At 38.4% G+C, this 25,374-nt stretch overlaps 1 protein-coding gene across 3 annotated transcripts in view; it reads right to left on the bottom strand.

The window, feature by feature from the left end:
* Positions 1-672: 672 nt before the first annotated feature.
* HS2ST1 (heparan sulfate 2-O-sulfotransferase 1) overlaps positions 673-25,374 on the bottom strand; it is a 176,004-nt gene continuing 151,302 nt past the window's right edge. For 2 of the 3 annotated variants that reach the window (XM_045478154.1, XM_045478156.1), the window contains exons 4-7: positions 18,373-18,511; positions 7,271-7,368; positions 5,646-5,803; positions 673-4,646 (exon numbers count right to left, since the gene is read on the bottom strand). In XM_045478154.1, the coding sequence (XP_045334110.1) occupies positions 4,417-4,646; positions 5,646-5,803; positions 7,271-7,368; positions 18,373-18,511 (625 nt within the window). In that variant the 3' untranslated portion in view covers positions 673-4,416. The remainder of the gene's footprint in view (positions 4,647-5,645; positions 5,804-7,270; positions 7,369-18,372; positions 18,512-25,374) is intronic. The other variant, XM_045478155.1, reaches the window with a different exon arrangement.

Here is a 25,374-nt window from a genome sequence, read left to right as displayed (position 1 = left end):
ATGCTCACGCTCCTGACTCTCAACAGAAAGCTAGGGAAGCTGTCTAAAAAATCAGATCGACAGCACCGGTAGGTCTGAATCATAGGCTCACCAGTAATGTGTTTTAAAGAGATCATCATCATCAGGGTCCTTCTATAAATAGTACTGCAAAGGTCACAAAGCTGCATGAACCTAAATTATAGGATAAATCTGACTAACTGATCGCCCATTACAAGCTCTAAAATTCCCACTGCAGGAAACCAGAAAGTAAGCTCCACTCCAGAGGAGCTGAATTGGCAGTGCATTTGAAACAGGGATGCTTCTCCCTCAAAAGGCTGCCTGAGCAGCAGTTCGGTGGGCTTGGTACAGCAATTCTGCAGAGGGTAAATGGATGCAAAACTCTCACAGCGATCGCCCTGCTTCCTCTCACAGTGAATAGCACTAATTTATGAAGAGGCGGATTTTCAAACCATAAAGTAGAAGCACCTGGGCCTCTTACAGACAAACTTCGTAAGAGGTTACAGTACCATACCCTACTTCTCATAATAAAGGCTTCTAGGACCATAGGTGTGGTTGGAAATGATCAATGGCAAAACCTAGATGGCTTACACAGATGTTCTCTACATAGAATTTGAATATAAATTAAAATACCAGCTATGCACTTGGGAACCAGCCTTTAGTTAAATCCTCTAGTGCGTTTAAGAACTTTTATTTCATTTTATTAGAAAAAGAGAATCATCGTCTACAAACTATTTTCTTTCTAACTATGCAAATACAATGAGCAAATCATCTGTAATATCAAAATACTGTTTGTAAACCACTGATGGCACTAACAATTTCAGGAATTTCCAGTAGGACATATATTGAGAAAGAGCAACACTGGATTTCAAATTATAGGCATTAACTGAATTTTAAGACTACAAAATAAAATTTAAAGTTTAAAAGTCAGTAAGTTTAAGTTCTCTGATTTTCAATAATTGAAACCCAATCACCAAGAATTCAGAAGCACCCAGTATGTTCAAAGTTGCACAGATGGGTATGGATGATAGAAAAGTAATCCCCATGCAATATTTTAAGTGTTGCTATCAGATATATTTAAGTGATACTTTACAGATTAAAGCTCCGTAAAACCAAAATATATCCTCCCCATTATACTTTAAAAGTCACAATAATTTATCAACAGTTGCCATTTCACAGCAATTATAAAACAGGAGTTGATACAAGTTGAACAAAGAAAAGTACTTTTTCCTCTTTTAGGAAATAAACATAGATGTACACACACACACACACACACACACACACACACACACAACATCGTTTCTTTACAATACAGAGTGGTTAATTTGCTTTTGTATTATTAAAAAAAAAAATTCCCTATGGTCAAAATACTGAAAAAGCGCAAAGGCTGAAAAAAGGAAACCACATTTGCCACTTTTAAAAAATACATTATTGTCTCAGTGGTTCTATGTTTTTATTTTTATTATTATTATAAAGTTAGGTATTACGAGGACTCTGCGGTTGTCAGACTCCTAGGGCTGCATTGGACCAGACGGAATTAAATCTAACCCTTTCTCAGTCTCCAGGAAGGATACTCCCTAACCCATCCTACAAGATGACAGAATAAATGCCTCTATTCCAAACTGTTAAACTGGGAAAGAAAACATGCTCACCTGGAAGCAATCTAACTCATGAAAGTTTATGAATCTGTGGGAGAGACCGCCCGAATGAGAAAGATATTCTTTGGATAGAAGTTAGGAGCTTTTGGAAGTATATAAACTTTTAGGTCACTAGAATACAGATTTAAAAATAATTTTTCCATAAATAATGATCTATTACAGGGGTTGGTAAACTACAACCAATGGTCCCTATCTGGCATGTCACTTGCTTTTGTAATAAAGTTTTATTGGAACACAGCCATGCTCACTCATTTATGTGCTATCTATCCTTGCTTTTGTGTTAACATGACAAGCGTTGAGTAGTTTTGACAGGGACTGTACAGACTGCAAAGCCTAAAACATATACTCTCTGTATCTTCAAAGGAAAAGTTGACTGAACCCATGATGTAGGGCACTCCATACTACTCTAGTTTCCTAAGAGTTAATGCACCTCAAGATTTTAGCATGTACTTCAAGAGTAACCTGCATACTGGGGGTTCCTTAGCAGAATAAATGTCAAACACATCACCTTAAAGTGGTGCTTTACTTTTGGGCAAGGGAATAATTTGTAAAGATTTTCAACAAATATCTGTAAAAGTTAATAAATACACAAGAAAGAAAGAAAGCCAAGTAAGAAACGTGTGCCTGCCAATGTTCTCTTAATATCCTCCTAGTATTGGAGGTGGGAGGGAAGGGCGCTAAACTGATTCTTTCCACCAACTTCCTTTAGCTTTTCTTTAAATCTGTCTATGTTTTTTCATTAAGTAGTGTTCCCTCCTCACCTCCCGTACAGTTAATAACCTTTAGAGTAGTCCGCCTAAAATGTTTGCCTAGGTTGTGAGGACTTGTTCAGGAATAGTGTTTATTTAAACTAAACATAGTAAAGATTATTCTTTTAGAAAACGTGTCTAAAAACCTTATCTCAGTTACTCCAAGAAGGGGAAGATGGCAAAGAATGCACAGGGTAATGAAACTCTGCAAAATATATCTGAACAACCAGAGGTAAAAAAGAGCTACCATTTCTGAATGGTAATGGAAAATAAAACCAGACAAGTCTCTCCAAAGTCGAAGAGCGAATTGTACCCTGCCCTGAGTCAGCTAAGAAAGTCTTTTTCAAACAGGGAACCTCCTGAACTCAAGCAGCTGTTCATGAATCTTTAAGAGTTAGTTCACAGGTGTTTCGTATTTCCATAGTTGTTGAAACAGAGAAGATAAAACAGAGAAGATATTTATCAAACACAAATTTCTATCAAGATTCACTTTTTTCCCCAACCAGCTAATAAGTGGACTTTTCCCTTTCTTTGTTAAAAAAATGAATGGTAGGAAACCATATGTTAAAGATGTTTCCATAATACCTTACGTTTATATAGCGCATTACAGTTTTCAAAGTGCTTTCACATGCCATTCTCATGTAATCCTCACAACACCCCTGCGAGGTAGGTACAGCAGGTATTAGTATCCTCATTTCAAGATGAGGAAATTGAGGCAAAGAGAGGTTAAGTGACTTGCCCGAGATCACACAGCTGATAAGCGGCAGAGCCAGGACCAGAAATCAAATTTTCTGACTCCTTGTCCAGTACTCCTTCCACTATAGCTACTGCCCCAATTATGAACAATGTACTGTGTATCAAAATTGAAAGGTTACTGAAGTTCATTTCAGTGATGTCTTAACAGTAAAGTTAAATGAGAACTACAAGAACAGTAGGTCTGATGATTTTACTTGACTTAATAAAACGGGTGCAAAACCACTTTTATCTAATTACGTCTAACCTTTTGGTCCAAATACATAAAATATGCAATATTTACAGCATTTTCCTTTCTTTTTTTGTAAATGCAATGCTTTAAAACACATTATAAAGCACCTTAGTAAAAATAGTCTACAAGTAAAAGTACAGAAGAAGTAGGAAAATCCTACCCATACCACAGCTCACTAATGGAGTTATAATATGGAATCACCAATGTCAGTTTACTGCTTTACAAATAACCCATGGGGGCACAAATACTAAACTTACTTTTTTGATATTAATGTGTGGAAGTCTTAAACTAAAACGCCAGCATTCTTTGAAGTGTCTCCCCAGTCTTAGGTAGTGGGGAGACAGGAATGAGAAATACTGCTTTGATTATTTTAAAATTGGTTTTTAACACTAAAGATCTTTTTTTTTTTAAAAGAATATTAAAACGGCCTACATAAATATGGGCAATTCCAACTACAGCAGAGACATTCTCAGCAAACAGGATCAAACATTCCAGTAAATTTCATGAGACAGGATTCACGAAAACAAAGCACACACTGCCCAACAGTTAATAACACTATTTGGTACAGGTGTGTATCTTGAACCTCCAGGTGAAGGTGGAAGTAGCAAATGGACTCATCTTCATTCATGGTTAGTTGAAAAAAAAATGCTTTATCAAAAAGGGAGTATCAGAACTTTTTTGTGAAATTGTATTTAGCCTCTGACTAGACCTGCTATGTGTTGATTTTTAGGTGATGTGTAGGCTTTTTCCAGGCAGGAGATTATAACTCCCATGAAAATTTAACCAGGGGGGTAAAAAAAAAAAAAAAGAAAGAAAGAAAGAAAGAAAAAAAGACTGAAACTTAAACTTCTCAGGCCACTGAAACTTACCAGCCAGTATCTACTTCCTCGGTGTTTCTGTCTGTTTCCTAACTTGGCTCAATACAAATTGTCTTATACACCTATCAGCAACCGAGCTGTAGAGCTGAGAACTAAGGTGAAGACAGGGTCAAAGTTTTAGTTCAAGAATCGAACAGTCACACCTGTACTCAGTTCGATTTAGGGTAAATCTTTTCATAGAAAAAGTTTTGTGCGAGGATGTAGAGGTCTCCGTCTTTTTCTCGTACGGCGTGGGCTCTGATGAACTGGAACTGCTCCAGAGCAAACTCATAGAACTCATTCTCCATTTTCCATATGTCAGACTGCTGCAGTTTTGCAATGGTTTGTTTAGTGGGGAGCTTCTTCTCCGTGGTTTTCCTAAGATGAGATTTCTTTCCTACTTACAAATGAGAAAGAGAAGAGGTAAATACTTGTGAGAACAAACGATGGATGCTTCTTTATGTGAAAAGATGAAGTCAATGTGGCACATTGAAGGGCGGGTAACAACTGTTTTGCATTAATATCATTCAGACAAAAATGGTGCCCTGAACCTACTAGAACTGTGATTTACTCCTTCATAATGTACATCCTCAACCTGTTTACAGACTTAATTAGCTGTCAAATAATAAAAATAAGGATCACCATCAGTAAAGAGTAGGCTGTCACCTTACATGCTGTAGTCTCAAATGCTTGGTGTTCTGACTAGTTTATTTTTTAAAATATGACAAAAAATCTAACTAAATACTAGTTAGATATTCAAATATTCAAACTAAATGCTAGTTTTACCATAACCTGCATTCTCTATGTGTTAGAAGCTAGGGCCCATGCATACTCTAGGAAGAGTTGCTAGACTGCATCTTTGCAAAGGACAGGGGAAAAAATCAGAATCGGACTGGACCAGAGCACTGTCACTTTCGGATATGTCACACTGTCAAGGCTGCTGAAGCACACTTAACCATGACAGACACAGCACATGCTGATGATCATCATGAACGTGACTCAGTCTCACCATCCCACCCCTACTTTAAACAGCGTTCGGCAGGTAGATCTAAGGTGCAATATGGTCATAATGTTTGGTATCTGCCATTAGTTAATATTACACATTTCTAACTAAGGCTGGTTCTGCAGATCATATTTTTCCACTATTCCTACAATGCCTTCTAATTATCATCTAATGCATGTTTATTCAAAAAATATTTTGTGTGTGTGTGTGTGTGTGTGTGTGTGTGTGTGTGCCAGGCACTGTTCTGTATTGAAAATGGTAAGAAGAAATAGGCAATATACCTGCTTTTCCGGACTTATTTCTTGTGCTTTACTCAAGAAACTGAAATCACACATATTTTTCAAGTTGCAAACAAAGTTAAGGACAGCTTACAAAAGAAACCCATCCTTTGTATACCTGTACGGTAGAGTTCTGTAGCACCCCTGAAGAACCGGGGCAAAGCTGCCTCCAGTAACATGATAAAATCTTCAAGCTCTTCAGTAACTCCCACCAGAAAGTATTCATTAATTAGGTTATACTTGGCTTGATCCATGGCCCACCTGCTTCCCACATTCCTAAAACCAAAGAAAAGGAATTAAAAACCTGGCTGTGAAATCTGCTAAGAACTTTTGATGCCTCTGACCCTATGTATTATGGAGGAAACAAACACATGTCCATCCAAAGCCTTAATGCTCTTTTATTAATGTTCCTCGTGGGGAGAGGGGTACTTGATTTCAAAGGTCCCTCCCACTTCTATGAATCTATGGAACAAACTAAAGAAGTTCAATTCAAATCTTCTCAATAATGTCCAAAAGAGCAATACCCTTTATTGCTCTAAGGTCGGCAAACTTTTTCTGTAAAGTGCCAGAGAGTAATAAATACCTTAGGCTTTGCAGCCCATATGTTCTTGGTCACAATTATTTAACTTTGCTTTTGCAGAATAAAAACAGACAATAAGTAAATAAATGGAGATGGCTGTGTTCTAGTAAAACTTTATAAAAACAGGTGATGGGCCAAATTTGGTCTCCAGGTTGTAATCTGTCAATCCCTGTTCTAAGGAAATGACTAAAAATTGAGAAGATGTTCTTCCTATGCTTGTTATGCTGTTATTATGCTCTGATATAATCTATTAAGAACTTAAGGTGCACAGTGATCCAGTAACATGTCTCAAACAATGAGGAAAAGAATGAAGGCATTCTTTGCATTTCTCGCCACAGTTTTAAGGAAGATACTAACTTTGTGTTCCTTTCTAGTTTTCCTATTAAAATGATTGATCAGAACATATAAATATGTATAAAAATGTGTCATTTTTTAAACTGTAAACTCTGCACACGCTGAGGAAATAAACTCTTTACTGAAGATAAAATATCTTTTTGTTTTCCACCTCCCGTTTATTGGTAAACTAGACCACAACCATAATGTTGGCTTCTCTCAAAGTAAAAAGTCAGTTAATAGTAAAACCTGGTGAATGATTTGCCCACTAAGCCTTTTCTTGATCTAACGTGAATGACTAAAACAATAAGCTTAGGAGAAAACGAGGTTTATGAAATAACCCCTGAACTCTAAATGAAGAGCTCTGCTGGAATAGGGCAAAACATGTAACACCAAAAACAAAAAAATAAAAACCAGCATCTGATGGGGCGCCTGGGTGGCTCTGTCAGTGAAGTGTCCGACTCTTGATCTTGGCTTGGGTCATGATCTCACAATTCGCGGGCCTGAGCCCTGCACTGGGCTCTGCACTAACAGCACAAATGGGCCTCCATGGAATTCTGTCTCTCTCCCTCTTTCAAAATAAAGAAATAAACTTAAAAAAATAAAAACCAGCATCTGAGAAAACGTTGCAAGGATAAGATGTATGAAGAAACTTTTCAATGCGCTTAAAGGTAACTATAAAACTAGAAATTACTTAATTACATGTTATTTTTAGCCTGGTCTTTCACTAATTTCCCTATACCTAGCCCTTGACGAATACATTCACACTTGTGAAATACAGATGCTAGAGAAAACAAAGAAGAGCATCAACTTAAGCTTTATCTCCCTACCAGCATTCCGAGCTGTGGCCGCAGAAGAAAGGGATTTGAAGCCAGAGCTTCTCCGGAGCACAGTCTGAGCCGCCCTCAGCTACACATTCATCAAAGGTCTGGAATAAACACAAAGCAGCACACATGAGCCCTAAACCCAGGTCTCACCTATCAACTACCCTAACAGGGTAAGTAAGTCATTGAATACACGAGGGGCAGCAGGTGGAATGAGCTAGTGAACTAAAGAGATGGGTGGGCTATGACAATAAGATACTGAGGAAAATACATGGATTTTCCTCCTGTCTTTGTTTTATGCCAATGTATATAAGAGGGCTTTTTTTTTTAACTGCATGACTTGAACCCTCTCCCCCGCTTCAGATAATTTGTCCTTGAGTGTAAATACTGGTTTATGTTGAATTTGTGTATTTGTAATTTCTATCCCCCTTAGAAAGGAAATTAAATAAAAATAAAGCTAAAGATACTCTATGTGAAATAACCACTTGAGAAGACTATAAAGTAGGGCTACACTTAAGTCTTCTCTCCTTTTCTCATTAAAGCAAACAAAAGCTCGTTGTACAAAAAACAGAAATGACCTCAGACACTTATGACTTGCGTGCCCTCCTGTCCATGGTATCTGACTGAATTAATTAAAAGGAAAAGAGACTCACAGGGTATGAACGTAAAATTAATCAACTCCACTTCCTCAAGCACTTACTATCTGCCACAGGCACTTTAACAGTAGGCCCCGTCTACCTGAAATGACACTGAGATACCAGAGAGCAAACTTGGGAACTCGGGTTGTGGTGATGAGACACCCACAAATGCCACCTGTTATTTCTGAGAGGACAAAGTGTGAAAGAGTGGAGTCAAGGCTCTTGAGTTTCTGGAAGCAGGTTTGACCATATTTCAAGTAAGTCTTTAAGGACTCCAAACCTCAGTTTCTAATCTATGCAATTAGATAAACTCAAAGGGCCCTTTCAACCAAAAATCTGAGAACAGGGCAAAAAAATCTTTACACCCAGTGTTGGGTGGTCTCTTTATTCTGGCAACATTCAAAAGACAACAGCAAACACAGTCCACAATCTGCCCATTTCTTTTACCGATGACCTCTTCATTGATACAGTAAAAAGATCTATGACTTGGGTTTGAACCCTGAACCCAGAAAATCTAAGTTTTGTGTTTGTTCCTTATCTAAAAAAGCAGGACAGGATCTTACTTTGAGGAAGAAATAAAATCATGGATGTAAAAGAATCTACCACAGCGACTGGTTCACTGTAGGCATTTGATAAACAGAATGTATCTATGTCTGTGCTTGTCTCTCTCCCCTCCTCCCTAATAGTCAAGTACAATGTCTTGTTGGTTCTTGTTCTCCTTGACCTTCACAGCATTTGACCACCCTCTCCTTTCTGAAATCTCCTGGTCTCTCTGCCCCTAAGAGATTCTTGTTTACTTCTTTGGACACTGCCCCTTCTGGCTTTGCTGGTTCTCTGTACCTTTCTGAATGTATTATTATTATCTTCTTTGAAGGCATGTTTTGGTCCTCCTAATAGTTACGGAAATTCATCCCAACTATCTTCTCTTTGCCCACTCCCTTCCTTAGCTTATTCACATTTCCTACTTCCTTGGCTTCATTTATAATTTCTAGGCAAAGAACTTCCAAATCTGTACCTCCAGATCCATTACTTTTCATCTTCTAATACCTCGTGTGCATTTTCATTTGAATTTCCACTATTACCTCATACTCAATACTTCAGGCAACAGAATTACACTGCCTGTGTAATTCAGACTGAAGATCTCAGAATATTTCCTAACACTTCCTTCTTCTCTCTCCCCTAACATCATTGAGGTCATGTCTTTCCAATCTATCTTTTCTTTTTTCAACCTTGCTTTTATCAGGGTCCCACAATGCTGTGTTTCCATTGTTACAATCACTTTCTAATGGGCTCCCCACCTTCCTCCCTTCAACCTGTTCTCTACAGGCATCAGATTAGTGGAAGGAGTCACTTCTAACATCCTCTACTCAAAAACCTTCAATGGTTTCCGGTGTGTCAACAACAACAAAAAAATCCAAATTTTTTATTCTGGCTTTAAGAAATGCTTCATACTCTGCCCTCAATATGCTAGTCTAGCTCATCTCTATATGTAACTTCCATCTTTACCAGATTAGCCTGTTTTGTAGTTTCTCAAGCATGTGATATGTACCTTAAATCTATATACTTTTGTTGACTACATTTACTTCCTCTGAAAGTGCCTTCCTTCTACCATTGTAGTTTACATGAAGCTACTCTCTCCAATGATTCTGGCCCAAAGTGACTCTTACCTTCTTTGGACTCATATAAATTAATGATATACTGCCTTGTAATAGCCATCTCTTAGGATCCAGGTATGTGTATCTACATATAGATCTTTACCTGAAGAACTTGCTTCATGTACTTTTTTTTTTTTTTTTTTATGTGTGTTGTGTTCTCTCTCAACTACAAAGAGAAGTTCTTCGAGGGATCATGCAGTATGCATTTGTGTCCTTTACCGCACACAATCTACTGCCAAGCAAATTGTCTGCATAATCAGTAGTTGTAAATGCACTGCAGGGAACTTACATAAATACTAAAGGCACAGTTCCAGTGAGGACAAAGATAGGGGCAGTAACATCTTTTCATGAAGCATTTTGACAGTCCTTAGAGTTCTCTCAAATTCTCTTAGGATCTCTCTATAGCTAGATACACAAACACAAATTATATATACACAAATAAAGTGAAAACACCTCAGTTTACTCTTCAGACTCAATAAACCCCATTTTAGTGGCCATAACGTTATTGCTCAATCTTACTAGATGGTCTGACTTAGATGTGCTGGCCTAAGTCACTTTCTAAAAAGTAGTTTTATTATCATTTATGCCAACTTGTAGCTCATAAAAATAAAACAACTGATGTATGTATCTCTACCATGTTCCAATTTCCAAGAAATCTTTGGCTCAATGAACTGAGTGATGATATATTGGAAGGTTTCTGACTCCATGCCTGTCCAATTTAAAAAAGATCCTAGATCATAGTGAGGTGCCTCTGAAGCTCAGAAGAAGCGCTTTGCTTCTTTACGCCTCTATCTGATTAAAGTCCCAGACAGAAAATAAACGAATTATTAAGGTGATTGTGGGTGAATGCACAATCTCTACCACCATTTTGTGTAAGACTCAAACATTAAAAAGATTTTGCTTAAATATAAGGAACTAGGATATTAAAATACTGCAGTATTTTTTCTTCCTTTTTTAATTTTTAAATTTTTAAGTGACCTCTACACACAATGTGGGGCTCAAATTTACAATCCTGTGATCAAGGATCATATGCTCTACCGACTGACCAGCCAGGCACCCCTAAATGCTACAGTATTAGAAGTTTCCAGAGTTGCTCTGTGGACAACTTTGGGAATTTATCCACTATTGGAATTAAAACAGATTAATGAATAAGCATGTATTAAATTCTATAGTTAGCTAACTCCTAATTCCTGTGCTCAACTCTTGAAGTATTTTTTTTTTTTTTAATTTTTTTTTTTCAACGTTTATTTATTTTTGGGACAGAGAGAGACAGAGCATGAACGGGGGAGGGGCAGAGAGAGAGGGAGACACAGAATCGGAAACAGGCTCCAGGCTCTGAGCCATCAGCCCAGAGCCCGACGCGGGGCTCGAACTCACGGACCGCGAGATCGTGACCTGGCTGAAGTCGGACGCTTAACCGACTGCGCCACCCAGGCGCCCCGACTCTTGAAGTATTTTTGTATTTCAAATAAAAAAATGTGTAGATATTCTTCAAATCTACTTTTGGCCAGTGATTTTTTTTTTTTTAATTTTTTTTTTTCAACGTTTATTTATTTTTGGGACAGAGAGAGACAGAGCATGAACGGGGGAGGGGCAGAGAGAGAGGGAGACACAGAATCGGAAACAGGCTCCAGGCTCTGAGCCATCAGCCCAGAGCCCGACGCGGGGCTCGAACTCACGGACCGCGAGATCGTGTCCTGGCTGAAGTCGGACGCTTAACCGACTGCGCCACCCAGGCGCCCCTGGCCAGTGATTTTAAATCTGCTAGCCCATTCTGGGAGTCTCCCAAAATCCATTCTTCCAGAGTCATAGAAATTTACCTTCTCTTACAGTTAGGTATAGCCATGTGACTAAGCTCCTGTCAGTGCATTGGAGGCAGAAGTGATGTGAACAGGTTCTGGGTCATTTGGTTATTAAAAGGAAACTGCGGGGCTCCTGGGTGGCTCAGTCGGTTGAGCGTCCGACTTCGGCTCAGGTCATGATCTCGCGGTCTATGAGTTCGAGCCCCATGTCGGGCTGTGTGCTGACAGCTCAGAGTCTGGAGCCTGCTTCAGAGTCTGTGTCTCCCTCTCTCTCTGCCCCTCCCCCGCTCATGGTCTCTCTCTCTCTCTCTGTCAAAAGTAAATAAAACATTAAAAAAAAAAATTAAAAAAAAAAAAAGGAAATTGCTTGCCTTCTACTCCCTTTCTTCCCACAAGCGAGAAGGCAGATATAGTGGTGACCCAAATTCAACCAAGCACATAAGGACAATGTCTTAAAGAACAGCACAATAACAATATGGAAGGAACCTAGGTCCCTGAATAACAGTGTGGAGCTTAGTTGCTCTAAGAGCCTGGGCCCCTCACTTTTAGGGTTTTAAGTATAAAAAATATTATTTAAATTATTTGGACTTCTTTCTTTTAGAAGCTTAGCATCTATTTTAACTAATTCACCTACCAAATATTTTATTAGACAATATAAAGGTGGAAAAATAGATCAGGTTTTGCCTCCTGTGTGGTTCCTTCTTATCATTTGGGGGCAGAGTTTTGCTCCCATCAACTAAAAGAGACGATCGAAACATGGCCAGTAGCAAGGAAGACATGGAGGAAACAACGGACTATGAATAATAAAAAACTGGTGAGCGTACATGAGTGTGCCATGTCTTAGCATAACAGAAATTCTCCCATTTCTACATAAATATTTGATGAATAAAGTAAAGCATTTCCTAGCAAGAGAAACCAAATTAAGATAACTCAATACCATCTTTAGCACATCACCCTGATAAACTGGTCCACTAAGATTTTAATCAAGATGAGCTGTATCACTGACTCCTCTACAGTGACATTAGTACTTGGGTTTCTGTATTCATAGCAGAACATGTCATTCAAATGCATGGTCATCAAAACTTTCCTGCTTACCTGCTAGCTTTTATTAGCTTTGCACACATTTTGGTCATATTTCAGAAATAGGATTTTCTATACATAAATCTTTTTCTCTTAAAAAATTTCAAGTCCTTAAGATAAAAGGCAAAAACAAATAAAAACACTCCAGACTCTGTTCCTCTCCCACAAAACCTGGTTCAGTACACCAAAGAAACAAAAAATTATGATCAGCTTTTTCACTTAAAAGCCATCTTTGTTTAGAAAGAACAATTTTTTGTCAACAAGATACAGATATTTTTAAAAGCATGCAAGTCCAAACATTCTCTAGACTCTTTAGATTATTAGTTTAGATACTTAACTCTTAAAATTGAAGTTTAAAAACATTAATCAAAATTTGATGCTTGATAGTGATGACAATTATATTTACATTGAAACCCTTTTCTGCAAATGAACTTACATAGAAAACCAAAGCTAAGAGTAAGCTCCCTCAATTTCCGGCTTAGACAAAAGCTTATCTGCATCTCTAGCCCCCTGCTGCCCTCATATTTAAGGAGGTGTTTCCTTCTCCTATCTTTGAATACCATCCTCGCCCCTTTCTAAGACCCTGCTCCATCAATTTTCTCTACCCTCCTGTATCACCCATCACCCCTGCTCCCTTTGGATACATAATATGCCCAAGAGTCTGTCATCTTAAAGAAACATTTCCTGATGTGTTTTGTTCCTTCTAAAGCCAAACTTCTGTCTCAAGAGTAGTCTTTCCTCTCAGTCTTAACTTCGTTTCTCAGTTACTCCTTGACCCTTTGGATTCTACTTATATTACTTTCTCAAACATCCCTAATGACCTCCCCATTGACAAATCTAAGGGACAGTTTTAAATCCCCAATGCGCGAACTTCTTTGCAATGGAAATTATTTTCCCATCTATTTCAAGGACCTCATTCAAGGACCTGATTCTCTGGACCTCGGTCCCCCTGGCCGTGCTCCTCTTCCTCTGCCTACCCCTTAAACGCCAGCAGTCCCCAGAACTACATACTTGCTCCCCCTCACTTCCTTTTTTCTTTTTCATTTGGTCCTCTTTTCACATTCTATATGTCTTCCAAGTGCAATTTCATTCAATCTCTTGTTTCAATTCCCACCTAATGTTGCTAACTCCCAAATCTATAGTTTAGTTTAGACCTATTTCTTGAGATACAAATACAATTTCTAGTGGCTAACTCCACTTACTTCTACATGACTAAAGATAATGTCCAGTTTGAACTCATCGTCTCTTTCTTAAACTCCTGTTTTCTCTCTTGTGGTGAAAGGAAACACCTATGGTTCAATCAGAAACCTGGGAAGAAGACAAGTCAAGGCTGACTCTGGGTTGTGTACCTTTTACTGAGCTGTAAAGAATTATATTGCTTTCCTGTGATGCTTTTTCTATATAATAAAATACTTTCTATGCAAACAGTAATTTCTCACATGCCTTTATGAGACAGAATAGTAAAATTCATGCTCTATATACAAACCATGGTCAGGGGGTTGTGAATTGCTAAGAACTTCGGAGGCGATATTTTGTAAGTTAATGGCAGGATCAGGTAGTACGGATTTCTTCTAAACTCATTACTATCTTTTATAAGTTAACACATATTTTTAGGTAGAATATTCTAAATTCACTATTATACAGCAGCTGTCAATTAAGTCTAGTTAATTTAGAGTAAGAAATAAAAAGAATACAAATTGGGGTAGGAATTGTAATCCCTGGGACCACTGAGTACTTAACAACATAAACTGACTCTCCTTCAGATTGTTATTTACAGCAAGTTAACTACTCTAAGAATAACCCCACCTTGGTGTTCTGCTAATAAAACAATAGTTAATAAAAAATGTTTAACAATCTATAGGGGAGTTCAAACCTGAAAGATTTATAAAATAAATTTTACATATTTAGAAAATGTGAGTGATGAGAATTATAGGTGCAGTTAATATTATTTAGAAGCCACAGGAAGGCCTACATTGAAAGAAGGACTGAGAGACAAACCATGGTTATTCAAACTTGGATATTTGGTAGATATTTTCTCCAAATCAACAGTGTACCTGTCACTCAGCAGAAAACAACGACAGTGTTAGTAGCCAAGTGTTTTCAAATGGTGACATCTGGCAATGTCTGGAGACATTTTTGGTTTTCACAGTGGGTGGCGGTGGGGGGGGGGAGGGGGGACAGGATGCTGCTAGTCAATGATCAGAGCTGCTGGTAAACATCCTACATGTACAGGCAGCCCCTCACAACAAGCAGTTGTCTGGCCCAAAGCAACAGTGTTGAGGCTGAGAATTCTGTGGCAGTGACAAAAGTTAAGCTTTCAAACAAAAATAAAATTTCAGAAAACTTGATCTGCCACCGTAAGTTTGACAGTTTCCCAATACTTAAAGACTTCTCTGATGTGATCAGTGGTGATATTAATGAATAGTCTTATATTCTGGTACTATATAATCAAATGCGTCAACATTTGGAAGGTCCACATAACTCAGTGTGTGTGAATATGTTTCCAATGACCAATGCATGATGTTACAAAATTATGCTCTGTTAAAAAATCCATTCAAAGTATAAAATGTATCAATGGATTTTAATGTAGCAGAGCATAAAAAGTTCACTGCTGTGTTTTCAGATTCCGCACTTCAAAGACTTTAAGGAACTACTACTTGCCAGGTTTTAGTATAATATTAAGAAGAACATCTACAATCTTCTAAAAAGGCTATTAAAATCCTCCCTTTTCCAATTACGTATCTGTGCAAATCTGGATTTTCTTTATATACTTCAACCAAAGGAACATATTCAACAGACTGGTTCAGTAGCAAATATGAAAATCCAACTGTCCATATTAAGCCAGATATTGTAAAAAAAACTTGCAAAAATGTAAAATACAACTCTGTATTTTTTTGAAAATGGTTATTTGCACTAAAATATATTATTTATGATACCATATGATGGGCTTCCAACTGTTACCTTTAAATTAATATTTTCTAAATTTCCCAGCAAATTGATACATTTATTGATACTGCTAAATATCAACAGCTGTAACCCACACAAACAAAAGCTTTTTCCAGATCCTTAATAATTTTTAAGAGCAAAAGGAGATCTGACACTATGAAGTTTGAGAATCACTGATTTCTCTATATAGGTTTTTATTGCTTATCTTTAGGTTATTTAATATCCCTACTTTCCAGATGCTGGCCAGAGATTATACTAAGCAAAACTCCAGTTACAAAATACAAAGAACAGAGTATTTGAAATTTCCCAAATAAATCTTTTGTTCCTTACAAGATCAACTGAAAGCTGTCATAGGCATGCATATGCCTGAAATGTGTTTGAAATGACTGTTTGGCAGTGTAAGGAGGGAGCAATGTAGATTACGGAGTACTGCAGTTTAAAACATAACAGTTGCATATTATCTGATATGCTTCCAAGCATCACTTGAGATGTCAACAATATACAGTGTAATGGAAGTGAAGCCAATGCAAGGTATTTCCAACCTTTGCCAGGTACTTCCTGCGTCATTACAGCCACCTTTTAATCCTCCTTATCTTCAAGTGCCCTGCCATTTAAAAAATGTTATATGCCATGCAGTCTTATCAACTCTATGGATACGAGTTTATTAATTAATGAAAGCTCTTGCCAGTTAGATATGGAGTTACTTGTAATAAAACAACATCATACAGGTTTAGGTCCGAGAATGTTGCCAACACTTGTGTCATGAGAAAGAAGCCAAATTATTAAAAATGTATATTTCAATACGTTTCAAGACCAAAAAGTCCATTTTGCCTATCATAAGATGAAGTAATTGTTGTAATAAAGCATTTGTATACGGCCCTGTACTCATGAGAATTAAGGTAATAGCATTGTGTTGATGTTACTAATATTACATCTAAATACAGATATGTATTAATATGTATTTTATGATGACATAAAAAGACAAAAACAAAAACAAACCAAGCCCTATAATATCAGGAGGAAGAATGGTTAAGTCTCTAGGCTTGAGAGGGCGTATCTACTTGAAACTTTCAAATATGAAAGGAAAATGCCTGAAGTTTTCTGTGGGCATTGAAAATGCCACTTTGGAACAACTCTCACATACAAATGTTGGGTAGCATCTGGCATTCCCTCCCTCCTTTATAAAGGGTACAGGGGGCTTAAGACTCTGAGCTCTGGAATTAGAGTACTTGGGTTTAAATTCCAGCTCTACCATTTACTGGTAGCATTAACACTGGGCACGGTACTTAACCTTTCTGTGCCTCAACTTCCCCATCTGTAAAGTGGAGACAATAACAGTACCCACCCTACAGAAATGCTGTACAGGCTACCTGAAAAAATACATATATATAAGTTAAAACAGTACCTGATGCACAATAAGCACTCAATAGATGTGAACTATTATTGTTGTTATATTAAGTGTTATTATTACCTAATTCCCCAAACTACATAGGGCGGCAACCACTAAACCATGGTATCCAGGGCTGACAGTGACAGACAGTGCATGTAGGAACCTCTGTGACTGTAAATCTTTTCCTTACTGACATTAATATTCCTTTGGTCAAAGGAGGGAGATGAACACTAACATTTACTGAGTAAAAAGAGTGTAAATGAGAAGGCTAAACTTTTAAAACACTAAAGGAAGGAAAGGAGAAAGAAGCATTAAAGTGAATTTAGAAATAACTATCAATAAACTGTGAAGTACTAGGCCACAAAAGAGTTTTGTTATTAGGTTTTATAAAGAAAGTAAATAAAAGAAAATCACCCGCTCACGTGACACAGAAAGCCCATCTAACTTAAGAGAAAAAGTAATTGTTAGATGTTAATTATTATATCCAGTATCTAGCATCATGATTACGCAATTCTTTACGTAAAAGAATACATTAAAAGGTGTAGAATTCACTCATTCAACTCATTTGCCAGGCACTTAACAGATGAACTGGGCACTGTGCTAAACACTAGGGAAACCGGGAGGTATGAAATACAGCCCCTGCTTCAGGGAGTTGACAAGCTTTTAGAGAAGACATACATGTAAACAAATAACTCAAATATCACAAATAAATGCTTTAAAAAAGGGTCTGAATGGAGTGCCCTGGGAGCCTTAAAAAGGACACGGCTAACTGCTTATGGGGCACCAGAAAAGACTTTGTCTAACAGTTAACATTTGAGCTGGACCTTAAAAGTGGACAGTTTTCCAGAGTGAAGGAGAGACATTCTAAATATGGGGACAACACGTGTGCCAAAATTATGAAGGAATAATAAGTTTGGAGGATGGTGACATTTCATGTGGCTGAAGCACTGGGTGCCTGAGGGAAAATGAGGCAGGAGAAGTCGGTCTTGGGTTTCATCAGATGGTGTCTCCTGTGCCTTGGGCAGACTTGTGAGCAATGGGGTCCCAGTAAAGGTGTTCCACCAGAAAACTGACAAATCAGTTTGGTTTCTCAGAAAAATAACTCTGGTGCTACACTGGAGGAGCACTTAAATAGAAGACAACCCAAATCTGAACGTGCTTATTAATAAGTAAGATTATTATTCGCATCTTGCCTGAAGAAAACAGCTGCTTTGGCGAAACAGTGTTCCTAAACCAATGAGCACAAATCAATATAAACTGCCATCATTAAGACTAAGAGAACCAAAGTACTTACTCAAAACCATCATACGAATGAATAATTATAATCGTCTCATAGAAAACGGTTAGTTAGGACTATTGTAAAAGAAATATTCAGCTCTAGAACTAAGGTAAAATATTTTTTAAATGACAAAAAATTATGTGTACTCCAAAATATCAACTATATTTTACTTTTGCTTCTTTATACTTTTGGGTTCTTTTCAAAATTTCCACAATAAGCTAGTAGTACCTTCATAATGAATAATAAATTTTAAAGGCAATTATTCATTGCAGTTGATAAACAATTACCTTCATAAACATCTTAAAACTTAACTATTACCTTCTTGTCTCCTTGTTTTCGTCTTCTTAACCCTGGTCTATAATCATCTCCGAATCTCAGAAAGTAATAGTAAGAAACTAGCCTCTCAATAGGATCCCTTATAACATTAATGTAAATTGGCTTCTTCTTCACACCAAATCTGAAACAGAACAAAACGTAAAAGGTGAAATCTATATTGTCATTTGTTTTGGGGTGTCCTGAAATTCTAAGTTTGAGGTATTATTACTTCTATATGGAAAGAAGAGTGTGCATTTATTTAAATAAAATAGACTATGTGGAGATTAGGAAACAGTTTATAATTATTTGTTACAATATAATAACCAGGAAATAAGAATTTAAAAATCACTGCTGAAGATAAAGAAGGGAAATTTGAACAAAAATAATTTTTTAAAATTTTACTGGCAAGAATTACATGAAACATCTTAATTTTATATAGCAATGATTTCTCATTTCTGGCCCACCAAACCAGACAAACATTATCAACGGATACAGCATTAAGTCCACACAATATGACCACTGGAGTCAACCTTCTGCTCTTGCTGATTTTATTTTTATTATTATTTTTTTAAATCTTCATTTATTTTTGAGAGAGAAAGAGAGAGCGTGAGCTAGGGAGGGGCAGAGAGAGAGGGAGACACAAAATCTGAAGCAGGCTCCAGGCTCCAAGCTGTCAGCACAGAGCCCGACACAGGGCTCAAACTCATGGACCGCGAGATCATGACCCGACACGAAGTCGGACGCTTAACCGACTGAGCCACCCAGGCGCCCCATGCTCTTGCTGATTTTAAAGACAAGAGTGAAAGCCATTTGGTTTCAGCACTGTTTCCTTGGGGAATGAGAAAGAGTTGAAGGAACAAAGGAAACACAGAAGGCTTTTACTTTAGCAACCCATGCAGCCCCTAGAATTGTCCAGCTGGCTCCTGTTCTAACATCTTCACTTGTCCCAGTCTTGAAACCTTCGTGTTATCTTGACCTCTACTTTCCTTTATTCTTCACTTAGTACAGTTACCAAGTCCTTTGATTTTTTTCTGCTGTTGGCTTCCCCACAGATCTGACCTGTCCTCATCATTCCCTTCCTTTCCACCACCGTCCTCTCCCAAGGTCTCTGGTTTGGATTACTGCAATAACCTTGCTGGTTTTCTTGCATCAGTGTTTCTCCCTTCCAACCTACCTTTTAGAGCAATTCCCAACTGATATTCCTAAAACACCATTTATTAGATCACTCTTCTTAGAAACATGAAATAACTCTACTGTTTATGTTGACATCGAATCCAAACTCCTTTGCCTGGCTGCTAATGTCTTCTGGCCTATGTCTCAGGCACCACCTTATTCACCTAACTGTATTTTTAACTGTCCTCAAAGAAGAAGCCAGCTATCTGTTATGGTTAGGCCCACCTCTTCTACCTCCCCCAACCTATCACAGTTACTCCTCTTCCTCCTTGCGTGCCTTCGCTCATTCGGTCTTCCTTAACCAGAATGCCAGTCTCATTTTTCCATTTTTTTCTGTCACATTAATTAATTTAAAGAAACACTTTTTTGCATATGCCAGCACTATTATAATATGAAGAGTACAGCCATGGGAAAACAAATTCCTTGGCTTTGTGGAGCCAACGCTCTACATGGGAGAGACAACATAAACATAATAAAAAGTACTAAGGAAAAGAATGAAGGGAAAGGAACAGGGACTGCCAGGAGAGGTGGGAAGAGTACAATTCAGAAATAGGGTTTTCCAGGAAGGCCTCACTAGTATTAGGTGATGATAGGAGGGAGCCATGTAGATGAAAGTGTTCCAGGAAGATGGAACTCCAGGAGTATGAAGCCCTTTAAGCAGCTAGGTGCCAGGTGTTCTCAAGGAATAGCAAGATGGGCCTGGCTGCAGCAGAATCAGAAATGGAGAGAGAAGGGGGAGGGGGGTGGAGGAAATGCAGATCATGTGGGCCCCGTAGATCTTTATGAGCATCAGGACGGCAGCCTGACTGAGTCAGCAGGGAAGTATCATTATGGGATGTAATGTACAGCATGGTGACTGTGGTTACCAACACTGTATGGTAAACTTGAAAGTTGCTATGAGAATAGATTTTTGAAAAGTTCTCACCATAACAGCAGCAACAAGATGGAAATTATTTGGGGGGAAGGATGTGTTAACTAACCTTATTGTGGTAAACATTTTACAATATATACATGCATCAAATCATCACATTGTACACTTTGAACTTACACACCGTATATCAATATATCTCAATAAAGCAGGAGGGGAAAAAACAACCATTGGCTGCTGTTTTGGAGCAAAACACAGAGGGCCAATAATGCAATCTTGTAAAGTCTAGACAGCCTGTGGCACACGGTACTATCTGCTTTCACGGACACCTGCACCCAGGAGCTACTGCTCTCAGGCAAGTCTATCCACTGCTTATCTTACTCATGCTTGTCTTGTAAGTTGAGAATTTTCTCCTTAGCACCATGATCAACCATTTGAGAATAGGCACAGTACTCTACATTTCTTTTTATAGATTTCACAAGGCCTAGTATACATAAATACTTGCCCACTGATTAATTAGTACTAATTTGAAAGATTAGAAAAATACTAACAATCTCTCTGAAAATAAGAATCACGATGAGAAATGATACAACTAAGCCTGGGTTGTAGGACTCTGGTAAGAGACAAGTGAAAGTTGCTTATTCTTTTAAACCACTCCTGGTATGTCCACTCATCTGTCCACAGAAACCTTCATTTTAGTGAATAGCTTAAAATTTAAATTTCCCTTCTTACTAAAATCTTTTTCCGAAGGCACTAAAAAGCAAATAGCTAAACTAACCAACCATGTCTCCCCCTTATTTCTGCCTACTGCAATCAATGTCTTACACACAGCGGGCATTCTATAAATGTTTTATACTTAATTCTTAAGCAAATGAGTAGTGAAAGAGACTACAGATAAGAGAAAAAGCAAGGTGCCTGGATAACTGGATTCTTTCAGTCTCTAAATTACTGAAAATTAACTAAACAGGAAGTTTCTAACCTACAAATAAGTTGTATTCTACAAGAACCGTTGTGTGTGTAAAAAGTGGTCAGCTGTCTTGAATTTCAGTTCTTTTCTCACCATTAACACTTAAGGGCACTAAAATTTGTGTTCACATGGAAATACTGAAAACTACAGAGAATCCTTTTGTAAAACATTAATTACAATATTACAGTTGTGAATTGTTGATCAGAATTGGGATGCATTTTTTTAAGTGAACAACTCATAAAACTATAAAACCAATAATGCAGTAAAAATTTTTTTCACAATGTTTTATTTTTTATTTATTTATTTATTTTTTTAAATTTTTTTTTTCAACGTTTATTTATTTTTGGGACAGAGAGAGACAGAGCATGAACGGGGGAGGGGCAGAGAGAGAGGGAGACACAGAACCGGAAACAGGCTCCAAGCTCTGAGCCATCAGCCCAGAGCCTGACGCGGGGCTCGAACTCCTGGACCGCGAGATCGTGACCTGGCTGAAGTCGGACGCTCAACCGACTGCGCCACCCAGGCGCCCCATTCACAATGTTTTATTTTTTTTTTTTTTATTATTTTTTTTTTTTAAATTTTTATTTTTTTTTTCAACGTTTATTTATTTTTGGGACAGAGAGAGACAGAGCATGAATGGGGGAGGCGCAGAGAGAGAGAGGGAGACACAGAATCGGAAACAGGCTCCAGGCTCTGAGCCATCAGCCCAGAACCTGATGCGGGACTCGAACTCACGGACCGCGAGATCGTGACCTGGCTGAAGTCGGACGCTTAACCGACTGCGCCACCCAGGCGCCCCCCATTCACAATGTTTTAAAAGACGAAACAATATCATTACAAATATATGGCACTGTCACACTGGGTATTACAGTAGAAGCTCCGTGAGGGCAGGACTGTTTCCCTCTTGTTCATGGCTTTGTTCCTAGTATTCAGCACAGCACTAGACACACGAGTGTCAAATATCACAGAATTACATTGAACAGACTATTGGGAAGTAACCACTTAGGAAGCCTTTCTGTGGGACAGTGCACTCAGCAGTGAGAAGAGGTGGGGAGGCATCAGGAACACACAGGTGCTACATGAAATAAGTGGAAAATCTTGTAACAGGAAGCAACAAGGAAGGGAAAGTACAAGATCGTGGGGTAAGGGCTCCAATCTTCAGACTGTGGGATTTCCTGGGAACCCCCTTACCATCTTCTCCATTATTAGCCACTGACGACTCTGAGTCATTCTCTTGGGAATTACCTCCTTCCCGTATCATCTTCCACCACTGCTTCCTCTTTTTTCCTTCCCCCTAGTCCCAGACATGTGGGACAGACAGCAATTCTTACCAAGTGGCAGTGAAAAGGGGATATGGCACTTTACCAAATTCTCCTTGCTGTCTGGAAGATGACTTTCTGGAACATGGCTTTGGATGGCATTTACCTGTATGAAGTATGATTTCAATGAAATACATGAATGAATGAATGAATGAATGAATGAATGAATGAATGAATGAATGAAACTCATTCTGAAGATGGATAAAACTACTGTTTATAAGGTAGGGTATGGTTATAAGGTAGGATATGGCTACACAGACAAGAAAGCAAGAGATTCTAACAGAAAACAGGCATGGTAAAAACAGCATCTGGACTGTTTAGCTCAGCTGGTTAGGAAACAGGCATACTTTTAGGTTTGTGGGTTTAATTCTTTTGCCAACCAGGTAGTTTTGTACAGGGGGAAGTGTTCTACGGTTGTAAACTCTGCCTTTAACCTGACCAGGCATCTGAACTGTTCCTCAGGAGGGCTCAGGTGGAAGAAGAGACAACCCATCTTCATTCCAAAAAATATAAACTATTATTATTGACCTGTTAGAACATGATCTTCCTAGGAAAAGAACAGCATCATTTGGTAGGCATCTGTAATGTTCTATAAAGATCAAAAGGCAAAAGTCCAATGTGAGCAGCAGGTTGGTAAGAAGACATTTTAGGAACCTTGCTCTTGCCACATCAGCATATGTGGAGTGACAAAGCATGGACACAAACTCGGCTCGTTTCTTTACAACCACACCCTACATATTTCGGATAGAAGAGCAGGCATCAAGAATTGTCAATAGAGCAAGTACATACCCAGAACATCTGAAAGGAACCTTTTCAACAAGCTGGACAGATCTCAAAGAGGGCTGACTAGCCTTCAGGAAGCACAATGCTTTATGATTTCTGCTTCATACTAGGGGTAACATCTCTAGGAAAGCAGCAGTCTCACTGCTTAGATGGGACACTCCCATCTAATATATATTTATTCCAGACTCTCTTAGCCCTAAAGGGTTCACAGAAATTTCAAATCCTCCCCAGTGTGGCAGGTTCCCAGTATCTTGTTTTGAAAATAGTATATGACCTGTGGGTATTTGTTGGTTCCGCTGGTGATGTTGTGATTTTTGTAGTAATTATTTATCTCTTAAAAAGGGCATTCATCTACTATGCGTCTATTAAAATAGCCCAAATTTAAAAAAAAATTAAAAAAAGGTCTAACAATACCAACTGGTGACAAGAATACACAACACCTGGGCCTCCCATACATTGTTGGTGAGATTGCAGAGTAACACAGCCACATGAAAAAAGTTCTGCAGTGTCCTAGAGTTACCATAAAATCTAGCAGTCCCACTTGTAGTTTTTACCCAAGAGAAACGAAGACATACGTTCACATAAAACCTGAGTGCAGGGGCGCCTGGGTGGCTCAGTCGGTTAAGCGTCCGACTTCAGCTCAGGTCATGATCTCACGGATTGTGGGTTCGAGCCCCATGTCGGGCTCTGCGCTGACAGCTCAGAGCCTAGAGCCTGCTTCGGATTCTGTGTCTCCCTCTCTCTCTGTCCCCGCCCTGTGCACGCTCTGTCTCTCTCTCTCTCTCCCTCAAAAATAAATAAAGATTAAAAAACAAAAACACAAGAAAACCTACGTGCAAATGTTTCCGCAGCTTTATCCATAATCAACAAAAGCTGGAAACCCAAGTATGCAGAAACTGGTGAATGGATAAAGACTGTGGCATATGCACACAATGGAATACTACTCATCCAAGAATTAACTACCAATATGCATAAATTGGATGCATGTCAAAAGTCTATGCTAAGTGAAAGAAGCCAAACTCAAAAGACCTGGTGACTAATTAAAAAGTATGTGGTGAAGAAAAGGGTTGTCCAAGAGGACTCTAGGTTCTGGCTTCGATGTCTTGATAAGTAAACACAGGTAAACTTCCCAAAAGGGAATAATGGAGGCAAACACAAGAGTCTTGAGCAATACCTTAGTTGGGAACAGGAAGGGCCAGCACAGGTTCAGGTAGGGAGAAGAAGAAAACACCGGTAGGACAATGTGGTAAACGAAAGGAGACAGAATTTTAAAAGAACATAGCACTGCTTTGCATGAGACACAGAACCTACTGCTTCATATACATTATCATATTTAATCCTCACAACCACCACGAAGTAGTTACTTTAATTATCTTCACTTTATAAACGGGGAAAACGCAGACCTGAAGTAACGTGCCGGTAAGGAACCGAAGCGATTTAATTGCAGGTCTGGCTGGCTTCGGAGACAGCTCCCTAGCAGTCTACAGGATCAGTGCTGTAAAAAGGGCTGGTGGTAGGAGGTCAACAAAAAGGCAACTCTCGCATATTGCCTGTAATGATTAAAATAAGGAATTTCTCTAGTGTTGTGACGTATTTGTTGAAAGCTATAGAAAATGGTGCTGACTTCAACCGGCTCAGGAGAGAATTACAAGGTAAAATGGACAATCTCACATAAATCTATAGACCAACAAACTATATTAGGCCTAAAATATTGTCACTTTATTACTCTCTAGGATACCTTAGACCTAGTGAAGCACTCAGTTATGTGTCTCTTGTCCTGACGTATCTGTGCTTTACTGATTTACCTTAATTGTTCTGAAAAAGACAACAGGGGTGATGTGGACAAACAAAATGACAGTGATAAAAACCCATACTCTTTCCTGGGACAACCACAA

This window comes from Leopardus geoffroyi, chromosome C1, assembly GCF_018350155.1.
Source record: "Leopardus geoffroyi isolate Oge1 chromosome C1, O.geoffroyi_Oge1_pat1.0, whole genome shotgun sequence".
In the NCBI taxonomy this organism is placed as follows: Eukaryota; Metazoa; Chordata; class Mammalia; order Carnivora; family Felidae; genus Leopardus; species Leopardus geoffroyi.
This window is presented reverse-complemented; position numbering and strand designations above follow the sequence as displayed.